Source organism: Suncus etruscus, chromosome 11 (genome assembly GCF_024139225.1).
Source record: "Suncus etruscus isolate mSunEtr1 chromosome 11, mSunEtr1.pri.cur, whole genome shotgun sequence".
Taxonomy (NCBI): Eukaryota; Metazoa; Chordata; class Mammalia; order Eulipotyphla; family Soricidae; genus Suncus; species Suncus etruscus.
This window is the reverse complement of record NC_064858.1, coordinates 80,920,490-80,932,747: the sequence shown is the minus strand read 5'-3', so window position 1 is coordinate 80,932,747 and position 12,258 is coordinate 80,920,490. Positions and strand designations below refer to the sequence as shown.

Here is a 12,258-nt window from a genome sequence, read left to right as displayed (position 1 = left end):
GGCCCTCAGAGAGGAGACTGGAGCTCCTAGGGCCCAGCCAGCCTCCAGGTTCCAGCTCAGCAATGGTCCAGGGGCGGGGCCCAGCCCTGCACGGTGCTCAGAGGTAGCACCCAGAGGTGTCAGCTCAGATCCAGTCTTCCCTGAGACAGCTGCGGAGCCTCTTCTCTCTCTACGCTGCTGGCCTGCCAGGGACTCAGTCACAGGTGCCTTGAGGGCAAGGAGGGAGGGTGATTCCAGTGAGATCTGAGGGGCACATGAGAGGGGTAGAAGAGGCAGAGAGCGGAAATAACTAACTGCCTACCCATTCCTAGGAGAACTCAGGCCTTTCCAGGCAGCCCCTGGGTTCAGTATCTGGCATTGCTCAGAACTCTGGCAGAAAACATAGATGACTTCTTGAACCCTCAAGAATTTTGGGGATGAGAGGTTGGGGATGGAAATCAGGCTGTGTTTTCTGGAGGTATCCCCAAGGGACTTGTGAAGTGACCCTGGGTAACTCTTGTACAGGCTGGTTGCCGCAGGAGAGTTCATAGATTCTCAGGTATTGGGGAGCATCCCCTTCACTTATACCACGCTCTGTCCAGCCAGCTGGGAAGGTTTGGAGAAGTAGAGGAATTGGAAGACTGGATGCAAAGATAATTGAGTGTTGTGGTGGGAGGGTGATATGGGGTACAGAGTTCTTGTCTCCCTTGGCTCACTTTGGAGTGGCAGAGAACAGTTGAAATTGGAAGGGAGAAGGTGTCAACCTTGTGGGGCCCCTTCTCATTGGAAAGCTTGGCAGCTCAGAAGGTGGGAACTGGGAGCAGTGGGAAAAAGGGGGGATTTAGTTGGATACTCTGAATGAAAGGACTGGAGGCTTGGAGTCTAGGGACAAAGTGACAGAATAACAGAATCTCTCTTTTGCTCTGTCTCTCTTCTCTTTCTCTCTCTCTCTTCTCTCTCTTCCTCTCTCTTTTTATGTACTTGCCGGATCAGGTACACTAACAGGGCAAGCTCACTCTGATCAAGTCTCTCTTTTTTTCCTTTCATTGGGTTTCTTTCCTTCCTATTGGGTTCCTCTTTCTCACCTCTGTGTGCATCTCCCTCTGAGGGCATTTCCCCTACTATTTCTAAATAATTTGCCCACCTGCCATCCCAGAATTCATTTTTCCTAGATCCCTTCCCAACCACTACTGCCTCATAATCCTCAGAACAAGTTCATAGAAGTCTCTGCCTATTCTCTCTCCCCTGACAAGGCACTGCTGGCTTTGGGACAGCACTGGGACCCATGTCCTTTTTCTCCCCATCTCCTTCTCCTGAGGGTTCTCATCCTAGAACCTTGAGGTTACAGCTCTGTTGTGAGTACTAGGGAATTGTGCTAAGTAAAATCTTTCTGAGCAGAACCATCTGGAGAGAGGATGATAGGCTTCAGAGACACATCCAGACTTCTCTGACATATCAGGTTGGGGAGTAAGATGTATGTGTGTGACCTCAGAGTATGGACTAAAACCAAGTTAGTTTGTTGTAAAGAGGAGTAGGCTGTAGGGAGCTGTTCTATTATACTAGTCACTCTGCAGTGTCTGTCCCCTGTGATGTATTGCTTGATCTGTTTCTCTCCCCCACTCTCTAGTCTAGACAACCATGGTCCTTGGGAGATCTATGCTTGGTGTGAATCAGGGGTCTTAAACTCGTGGTGGCCCAAGGGCCGTTTGCGGCCCTTCGTACAACATTTTGTGGCCCTGCCCTAGAGGAATCTTTTTTTGTTTTGTTTTTAGTTGTTTGGGTCACACCCCCCAATGTTCAAGGCTTACTACTGATTTTACACTCAAGGATCACCCCGACTTTGCCTCCTGCGGCCCCCAGGTAAATTGAGTTTGAGACCCCTGATGTAAATAATTTCTCATCTCTGAAAGACTATGAGAAATCCAGGGCACACTTTGGCCTATGTAAAGTTTTTTTTTGTTTTTGTTTTGGGGCTGCCCCCAATTTGCTGAGGGATGTCATGGTTCTACATTCAGGGATCACTCCTGATGGGACTTAGGGAACCATATGGGATATGGAGTGTCCAACTTAGGTCGGCAGTGTACAGGGCAAGAGCCCTACCCATTGTACTATCACTGTACTATCTGTGTAGACTTGACACTACATTCGAACTGATGGAGCTGTTCCAGTCCAGAGGTTCGTAACTCTCCTTTCTCTGGTCTCCTGCTCTGGAAGCTCTTCTTTTTTCTTCTTTCTCTCTTTTTTTGGGGGTGGTGTAATACCCAGAAGTTCTCAGGATTTACTCCTAATTCTGTGCTCAGGGAACACTCCTTGTGGGGTTCAGAGAATCATATGAGGTGCTGGGGATTGAATCTGGGTTGGCCTTATGCAGGGCAGGCTCCTTACCAGCTCTACTATCTTGTTGGCCCCTACTAGCTCTCCTTTTCCAATTTTCATTTTCCTGTCAGAGAGAATGAGCTACTGGTTTTCATAAAAGGGGGCTAATATGTTGTCTAAGACATAGGGGCAACTTTGAATTCAGCATTATTTGGTCAAATTTGAAACTAGAAGTCTAGAGGGCAAGGGTTTGAAATTAGAAGTCTAGAGGGCATTCAGTGCTCTTCTTTCTGGCTTTGTGTCCCTTCTTGAAAATCCATATAATTGGGTAAGTTGACATTTCTGTGGGAAGGAGGAAGGAACACCAGAATACTAATTAATAGGTTGAGTGCTGGGCTCCACACCTTGGAATTCTATTCAGGTTTTGGGATTTGATGTTTTCATGGGTGCCCAGAAAAAATGTGGCATACCATAAAGCTTGGAACCACCTGATCTAAAGGCAATCTGCTATCCCTCACCTCAAGACCTCAAGGAGGTTCGCCAAGCCTCTCCCCACTTATTAGCATTGAACCACTAAAGGTTTATTCAAACCATAGAATCTGGTCTGCTCAGCATCTTTGTACTGTACCTGAGTCAGATCCAGGAAGATGAAAGGTCACAGGGGGCAGGGAAGTGTGTGTATGTGTGTGCTGCAAATGAGGATAAGGCACGAATCATTGTCCCTGCCCCCCCAACTCCTTCTCCATTGACTCTGTCTTTGAGCAATTTCCGCCTGAACCTGGGTGGGGGAGGGTGGGGTTCCGGTGTTGCAATAGCATCCTGGACAGACATAAACACCCCACACACTCTGCCCACTAGTCAAGGGCCTGTTCCTACACCAACGTCCAGTTCTGGAGGATAGCAATAGAAATGAAAGGATGGAAAAGAGGGTCTATGGAGACGCCTCCTTCAATGGGATAATTTTTAGTGTTTATGAGTTTTATGTCAGAGGTTGGGAGAGGTGACCCATATGGTGATATGACTTAGTGCAATATTTTCTTTTGTGATTTTGGGCCACATCCAGTGGTACTCCTTGCTCCACACTCAGGAATGACTCTTAGCCAGCTTGGGGGACTTTATGGGGTACTGAGGATTGAACCCAGGTTAGCTGTGAGCAAGGGAAACACCATACCTACTCACTGTATGGTCTCAAGTTTGTGTAATTTGAAGTCATCCAGTACAACCCTAGATCTTCTATAAGCTTTTTCTTGCCAAGTCTTTTCTGTAGTGGCAGGGGTGGGGACTAGTGTTGCGTGCCTAAGAGATCAGAGGACTTGGCCAAATCTACTTAGAATCTCTGCTGAAGGCAGGGTGGGTGAACAGAAATAGAGAGAGATGATGTCAGGGAAGAGGAGGTGGGAAGCAAGGCTTTTCTTTTTCTTAAAAAAGAATAGGCTAGGGGCCAGAGAGATAGCGTGGAGGTAGGGCATCTGCCTTGTATGCAGAAGGATGGTGGTTCAAATCCCAGCATCCCATATGGTCCCCTGAGCCCACCAGGAGCAATTTCTGAGCATAGAGCCAGGAGTATCCCCTGAACTCTGCTGGGTCTGACCCAAAAACCAAAAACCAAAAACCAAAAAAAAAAAAAAAAGAATAGGGTAGAGCAATAGCACAGTGGGTAGGGTGTTTGCCTTGCACACAGCTGACCCAGGTTTGATCCCCAGCATTCCATATGGTCACCTGAGCCTGCCAGGAGTGATTTCTGAGTGCAGAGCCAGGAGTAAGCCCTGACTAAGTACAGCCAGGTATGGCCTAAAAAACAAACAAACAAAAACAAAAACAAAAAGAAAGAAAAAGAACAGGAAGTGAGGGGCTGAGAATGTTACATAGGCGATGTAAAAAGGGACTTCCAAGTTCAAGGTGTCCAAATCCCTGCTTGTACATATGAGGAAACAGAGGTTCAGAGAAGTGAGACGAGCATCATTGCCCAATACTGCATTGCTGGTGGTGGCTGACTAGATTATGAAGAGAGGGATGGAAGGGACTGTGTCCCCAAGGCTGTAAAAAGATAATCCCCAAAGAAGAAAAGACAAATTCCACAGGAAAAAAACAAACAAAGAACCAAACTGATGAATGTGGCTCTCTAGGAAAGCCTGGGAAGAGGGAGACACGAATAAGGACTGAACAGTTACCTTGGAAGCAGTGAGGGCTGGCTGGAGAACCAGAATAGGTTTTAGATGTGACCCTCCCTGCCTTGTACCAAGTTGTGTCTCTGTTTCTGAATGGATTCTGTAGATTTATTATGCAAATAATTCTCAAATAAATTCTTGTCGAATACTCAGCATCAATTTGAACAAAAATGTAATGTGTTTTTTGTTTTTATACAACCTTAGAAAGACCCTCTAGTTGGGTACATTAGGCTACAGACAAGCTGACCCTGTGCAGACCTGGATTATAGGTCCAGTGTCCCCAAAGGCCATTCCTTCTCTGCTGCCTCCAGCTGATAAACTCCTTATCAGGGCCAGCAGAGGAGCCAGGGCCCAGCAGAAGTGGAGAGGGCAGGGCTGCTATCAGGCACCAGAGAAGGGGAGGAGCTGTCTGCTCTCTCCACAACATACTCCTTGGGGATCCCCATGTACTCACTCTCATCTTGGGAAGAAAACCCCTGAGACAGAGAAGGCAGAAGTAATCCCTGGTGTTGCCCCAGAAAAGGGAGAAAAACCCATATATGATGTGACTGCTCCAGCTAATGAGACACTTTTGGGAAGTAAGAAATAGGGGAAAGGGGCCGGAGAGATAGCACAGCCTTGCATGCAGCCGATCCTGCGATGGTTCGATTTCCGGCATCCCATAGGGTCCCTCGAGTCTGCCAGGAGTGAATTCTGAGCGCAGAGCCAGGAGTAACCCCTGAGCACTGCCCACTGTGATCCCCCCCCCCCCCAAAAAAAAGAAAGAGAAGAAAGAGAAGTCATTTGTTTGAGGGAAAAACATAAAAAAAATAAAAGCCAGGGAAAGATCTACTGTGCTCCCAAAGGAACACAATAATGACAGCCACTGCAGGTGAGGTGAAGACTGAGGCACAGTCTTAAAAAGTTATTAAGGAAGGGCCAGGGGCTGGAGAGATAGCATGGAGGTAAGGCGTCTGCCTTGCATGCAGAAGGTTTGAATCCTGGCATCCCACAAGGTCCCCTGTGCCTGCCAGGGGCAATTTCTGAGCATAGAGCCAGAAGTAACCCCTGAGTGATGCTGGGTGTGACCCAAAAACAAAAAACAAAAAAAGGAAGGACCAGAGAGATTGCATGGAGGTAAAGTATTTACCTTGCATGCAGAAGAACAGTGGTTCGAATCCCGGCACCCCCTATAGTCCCCTGAGCCTGCCAGGAGCAATTTCTGAGTGTAAAGACAGGAGTAACCCCTGAGCACTGCTGGGTGTGACCAAAAAAACCCAACAACAACAACAACACAAAGTTATTAAGGAGCCAGAGTCAGAGTGATAATACAGAAGATAGTGTACTTGCCTTGCACTTGGCCCACATAGGTTCAATCCCCGGCAGCCCATATGGTCCCGAGTCTACCAGGAGTGATCCCTGAATGCAGAGTCAGGAGTAATTCCTGGGCTCTGCTGCATGTGACCCCAACATTTAAAAAAATAAAAAAGTAAAAATGAGTTGATGAATGAGGCCAGCATGTGAGGGGGCTGAGGCATATAGCTAGAAGGAATCTGTTCAGGGAAGCTGGAGCCAAACTGTGGTCCTTGGAAGAGACATCCTAAGTTCTATTTCTTCCACAGGTTTCTGGGGTTCTGTGGACATTGGGGGGTCCTGGCCCAGTAGGATGCCCCCGTGTCCTCCCCAGCAGAGCAGGAACAGAGGGACACAGCTGCCCACTCTGGAGCCGGGAGAGATGGAACTCACTTGGCAAGAGATCATGTCCATCACGGAGCTGCAGGTGAGCTGGGTTGGGGCCAAAGTAGGGGAACTGGGCTGGGCTGAAGCTAGCAGGGTTCTGGATTTCAGCTGGGAAGGGGACAGTGGTGAGGACAAGCAGAGTGCAAAGAAGACGGACTGTGGACGAGCGAGGGAAAACCAGTGCAAAGGATCTGACAGGGGTGAAGCTTTCTCAGGGGCTACTCTGCTTACATCCCTCTATGTGCATCTTGCTGGGTGGGCCTTGTCTTGCTCAGCTCAGCTCCTTTTCTGACTGCTCCATCTTTTTCTTCACTTCCTACCCCTCCGACTTGCCCTCAGTTGCTGAGCCCTTTTCCCCCAGGTAGCATAGTAGTAGTGCAGGGGCCTGGGGAAGGGAGGTCAGACTCTGCCGGGGTCCTCTGCTCAGGTTAGTTGGACAAAGGGGTATCTGTTGGCTTAACAATGATGCCTTTGTCGCAAGCTGGACTGGAGCAGGGTGGCTTCCTGACCTGGGTGGGGAGCCTAGTTTCCAATATGTTTTCTCCCATGCACCTGGCCAGAGACAAGTCACTGAAGAGGAGGCCAGAGTTCTGCTGGTTACCCAGGGTGTCTTTTACCCCCCCCCCCCTCCCCCCCCCAGATCTGGCTCTGCATCTGCTACTTTCTCTCACCTTCTGCCGGCCTGGGTGCTCAGGATCTGCCCTAACTCTCCTCCCACCCAGCAGCTCCCCCTGCTGGGCACCCAGAGCACACCAGGGTCTGATTGAGTTTTTGACCTTAGATAACCCTACCAGCAAAGGATTCAGAAGAGCACACTATAGGCTAATACAATAACAGTCTTCCAGGAGGAAACTGAGAAGCACTCACTATTTCAATCCAATAGGAACTTCTTCTGAGAAGGAGATTCCATAACAGCTATCATGTTAAATAGTCCATTTTTGAGGGGAGGGAGAGGAGCCAGCACAGCGGGATTTTGCCTTGCACACAGCTGGCCTGGATTCAATCTCCAGCATCCCGTATGGTACCCCGAGCTTGCCTAGGTCAGTTGTCTGCAACCTTTTTCTTCAACTGAGCCAAATCTCGCCCAAACCACGATTGAAATTTATTATGAGGGCCTGGAGAGATAGCACAGTGGCGTTTGCCTTGCAAGCGGCCGATCCAGGACCAAAAGAGGTTGATTCGATTCCCGGTGTCCCATAAGGTCCCCCGTGCCTGCCAGGAGCTATTACTGAGCAGACAGCCAGGAGTAACTCCTGAGCATCGCTGGGTGTGGCCCAAAAACAAACAAACAAACAAACAAAAAAAAAGAAATTTATTTTGAGAGCCACACAGGGCACGCACTGACAGAGGCTAGGAGCAGAGTCCTGACTCCTGGAGCGGCCGCCCGGCACACAGAAGAGCCAAATTAAAAGTGTAAAGAGGGCCCGGAGAGATAAGCAGCCGCTCCAGGACCAAAGGTGGTTGTTTGGAATCCCGGTGTCCCATATGGTCCCCCGTGCCTACCAGGAGCTATTTCTGAGCAGACAGCCAGAAGTAACCCCTGAGCACTGCCAGGTGTGGCCCCAAAACAAAAACAAAAACAAACAAACAAAAAAAATAAAAGTGTAAAGAGCCACATGTGGCTCGAGAGCCGCAGATTACCGACCACTGATTGGCCTAGGTGATTCCTGAGTGCAAAGCCAGAAAGTAACTCCTAAGTACCTCTAAGTTTGGCCTAAAAACCAAAGAGAATAAAAAAGCCAAAACATTTTTATTTTGGGGACCGGAGCGGTGGTGCTAGAGGTAAGGCATCTTGCCTTGCAAGTGCTAGACTAGGACGACCGACTGCTGTTTGCTTCCCTGGCATCCCATATGGTTCCCCCAAGCCAGGAGCGATTTCTGAGCACATAGCCAGGAGTAGCTCCTGAGTGTCAAAGGGTGTGGCCCCAAAACAAAAAAACAAACAAAAAAACCCAACAAAAATATTTTTAATTTTGGATCACACCTGGCTGTACTCAGGGCTACTCTTGGTTTTGAGCTCAGGTTTCACCCTATCAATGCTCAGGGGATTATATGTAGTGCAGGGATTGGCCCCAGGTCAGCTATGTGCAAGGCAAGCACCTTAACCCTTGTACTGTCTTTCTGATTCCAGACAGTCCTTTCTGAAGTGTGACCTTAGAAACTGCCATTCCTGTTTGGGCTTTAAAAAAAAAAAAAATGGGAGTATGGGAAAAACTGCATTACAACTTCACGGGCAGATCTCCATTGACTTTTTTTTTTTTTTTGGTTTTTGGGCCACACCCTGTGACCCTCAGGGGTTACTCCTGGCTATGCGCTCAGAAGTTGCTCCTGGCTTCTTGGGGGACCATATGGGATGCCGGGGGATCGAACCGCGGTCCGTCCTAGGCTAGCGCAGGCAAGGCAGGCACCTTACCTCCAGCGCCACCGCCCGGCCCCTCCATTGACTTTTAGTACCAGCTTCTCTGTTTCCTAATTAGCTCACTGGGTAGGCCTTTTAGACCCAAGTTTTAAGAGAATTGTGTGTTTGTTTTTTTTTTCCTTTTTCCTTCCCTCAGACTATCTCCAAACCTCTTTGTATTTTCCCTTGCAGGGCCTAAATTCTCCAAGTGAACCATCATTTGAACCCCCAGTTCCCACCCCCTACCCAGGACCCCCACCAGCCCCAACTTACTGTCCCTGCGCTGTTCACCCAGATACTGGCTTCCCTTTCCCTCTACCATCTTATGAACTCCCGGTACCCACATCTCATATTCCAGACCCCTCATATTCCTACAGCAATATGGCCATACCAGTCTCTAAGCCCCTGAGCCTCTCAGGCCTGCTCAGCGAACCCCTCTCTGATCCCTTGACTCTCCTGGACATTGGGATGCCAGCGGGGCCACCCAAACCCCAAGAAGATCCGGAATCTGACTCAGGATTATCCCTCAACTATAGCGATGCGGAATCTCTGGAGCTTGAAGGGACAGAGGCTGGTCGGAGGCGCAACGAGTATGTAGAAATGTATCCAGTGGAGTACCCCTATTCACTTCTGCCCAACTCTTTGGCCCACCCCAACCCCAACTACACCTTGCCACATACCGAGACCCCCTTAGCCTTAGAGCCCTCCTCAGGCCATGTGAGAGCCAAACCCCCTGCACGGGGGGAAGCAGGGAGTCGAGATGAACGCCGGGCCCTGGCCATGAAGATCCCCTTCCCAACAGACAAGATTGTCAACTTGCCGGTGGATGACTTTAATGAGCTGTTAGCACGGTATCCGCTGACCGAGAGCCAGCTGGCACTAGTTCGGGACATCCGACGGCGGGGCAAGAACAAGGTGGCCGCCCAGAACTGTCGCAAGAGAAAGCTGGAGACCATTGTGCAGCTGGAACGGGAGCTGGAGCATCTGGGCAGTGAGCGGGAGCGACTTCTCCAGGCCCGAGGGGAAACCGACCGGACCCTGGAGATCATGCGTCAGCAGCTGACTGAGCTGTACCGTGATATTTTCCAGCACCTGCGGGACGAGGCAGGCAACAGGTACTCCCCTGAGGAGTATGTGCTGCAGCAGGCTGCAGATGGGGCCATCTTCCTAGTCCCCCGGGGTATTAAGATGGAAGCTACAGACTGAGTCACCCCAGGATGGGGATGGACTAGTCCTATGAAGCTATTTTATACACTGCTGAGGGTGACCCAAAGGATAGTTCATAAGGCTGGACTGACTGCATGGTTTATATGCAGAAGCTCTAACAGGGTACCAGTCACCATAAGTGGGTCCCCCAGCATCTGAGCACTGCTGGATGTGAACCAAAAACCCCAAAATAAATAATTTAAAAACATTTCCTTCTAATAAAGTTACTCCCCAGCTGAACCTCTAGAGCTGAGTTCTATAACCAGCAATCGTCAAATGCCTACTGTGTAAAAATGCTGAAAACACGGATGGAGGCCAGAAAGTGACTACAAATGGGAACCCCAACATTTGCAAGGTATTGTTTAAAGAGAAAAGTGAGTGGACTGGCCTCTCTCATTCAGCTTCCCACGTCTCCACTCTCACTTTGTTTGAGCTTTAGTCTATAAAGCTATCTACAGAAACAAGACTTCCATCGTGTGGAGTGATGAAGGGTGATGAAGCTGAGTCTTCCTTACTGCAGTGGGGAAGGAACCCTGGCAAGCTCATTACTTTTCTCTTTAACTCCATGAGAACTACATATACCAGAGGTGTTCCCTCCACTTCAGAGGCAGAAGGCCATAGATGAGAGCCCTACTTGCCCTAGTATCCCTCTTTATTACGGGGAACTGTCAAAGCTGACTTTCTTAATTTGGACCATATGGGATGCCGGGATTCGAACCAATGACCTTCTGCATGGAAGGCAAACGCCCTACCTCCACGCTATCTCTCCGGCCTACCTTAAATTTTAAACTAAGGAACTTTTGAAAAATATGATCGTGGGCCCGGAGAGATAGCACAGCGGCGTTTGCCTTGCAAGCAGCCGATCCAGGACCAAAGGTGGTCGGTTCGAATCCCGGTGTCCCATATGGTCCCCTGTGCCTGCCAGGAGCTATTTCTGAGCAGATAGCCAGGAGTAAACCCTGAGCACCACCGGGTGTGGCCCAAAAACAAAAACAAAACAAAATCCTTAAAAAGAAAAATATGATCATGGCTAGAGCATAGCAGGTAGGTTTACCTTGCACCTAGATTCAATCCTTTGTATCCCATATGGTCCCAAGCCTGCCAGGAGTAACCGGAGCATTGTTGGTGTGACCCAATGAAAGGATATATTCAAGGGGCCAGGGTGATAGTAAGTAGGGCAATTGTTTCATCTGAGGTCAACCCAGCTTCAATCTGACTTTCAATATGGCCCTCAAGCTCACCAGAAGTGATATCCAAGTGCAGAATCAAGAATAACCCTTGAGGGGCCGGAGAGATAGCACAGCAGCCTTTGACTTGCAAGCAGCCGATCCAGGACCAAAGGTGGTTGGTTCGAATCCCGGTGTCCCATATGGTCCCCCGTGCCTGCTAAGGAGCTATTTCTGAGCAGACAGCCAGGAGTAACCCCTGAGCATCGCTGGGTGTGGCCCAAAACACCAAAAACAAACAAACAAACAAACAAAAAAACCTTGAGCACTGCAGTGTATCCCAAAAACAAAAAACAAAGAGTAAGGTGTTAAAGATAGCTCAATAGGTTGACTTATTTTGCCTGTGGGAAGCTTGGCACTCCAGGATGCCTAAGTGACCCTTCAAATCATGTCAAATGTCTCTAAAACAAAACAAAAAATTAAGTTTCAGGGGCTGGAGTACACAGCAGTAGGGCCTTTAGCTTGCATGTAGTTGACCCAGGTCCAACCCCCACCCCCAGCATCCCAGTTTTCCGAGCCTTTCAGGAGTAACTTTGAAAACAGAGCCAGGAGTAACCTGAATACTGCTAATGTGGCCCCCAAAACAAAACAGCGGGACAGGAGAGATAGCACAGCAGCGTTTGCCTTGCAAGCAGCTGATCCAAGACCTAAGGTGGTTGGTTCGAATCCCTGCGTCCTGTATGGTCCCCTGTGCCTGCCAGGAGCTATTTCTGAGCACTGCCGGGTGTGACCCAAAAACCAAAACAGAAAAATAAGTTTCAGATTTCCTAGCTATTAACAGATTACTCAGGTCTGTTTAGATTTCCTTGTTTAGAATTGGGAGACTTTCAGTCTTCCTAGCCACTGAACTATTTTTCTGATAATTTTAGCTTCTACACTTCCATTCAATTTTTCAGTTCAAGAAAGTTACCTTACTTTCAAAATGCCATATGCTAGACATAAAAGCAGAAATGACTATCTTGAGGTACTATAGGGGGTTAAGGTGCTTCCCGGTGGCCAGCCCAATTTTGTTTGATCCCAGGTTATTCTTTTTTTTTTTTTTGGGTAACACCCGGCAGTGCTCAGGGGTTATTCCTGGCTCCAGGCTCAGAAATTGCTCTGGCAGGCACGGGGGACCATATGGGACACCGGGATTCGAACGGATGACCTCCTGCATGAAAGGCAAACGCTTTACCTCCATGCTATCTCTCCGGCCCCTGATCCCAGGTTATTCTTACTAACCAAGTTATGTTATGTAATCTTCACG

General features: G+C 48.8%; 1 protein-coding gene across 1 annotated transcript; it reads left to right on the top strand.

Moving 5' to 3' along the window:
* The first annotated feature begins 6,108 nt into the window (after nucleotides 1–6,108).
* On the top strand, nucleotides 6,109–9,786 carry NFE2 (nuclear factor, erythroid 2). The gene is made up of 2 exons (XM_049783516.1): nucleotides 6,109–6,222; nucleotides 8,773–9,786. The coding sequence occupies exons 1-2, from the start codon at nucleotides 6,109–6,111 to the stop codon at nucleotides 9,784–9,786; spliced, it is 1,128 nt and encodes a 375-aa protein (XP_049639473.1).
* The last annotated feature ends 2,472 nt before the right edge of the window (nucleotides 9,787–12,258 follow it).

What these genes read in the sequence shown, in the direction of transcription:
- NFE2 (XM_049783516.1), top strand. Translation starts at nt 6,109, where the DNA reads ATGCCCCCGTGTCCTCCCCAGCAGAGCAGGAACAGAGGGACACAGCTG. An exon ending in TGTCCATCACGGAGCTGCAG is followed by an intron (nt 6,223 to 8,772) that starts GTGAGCTGGGTT and finishes TTTCCCTTGCAG; the next exon opens with GGCCTAAATTCTCCAAGTGA.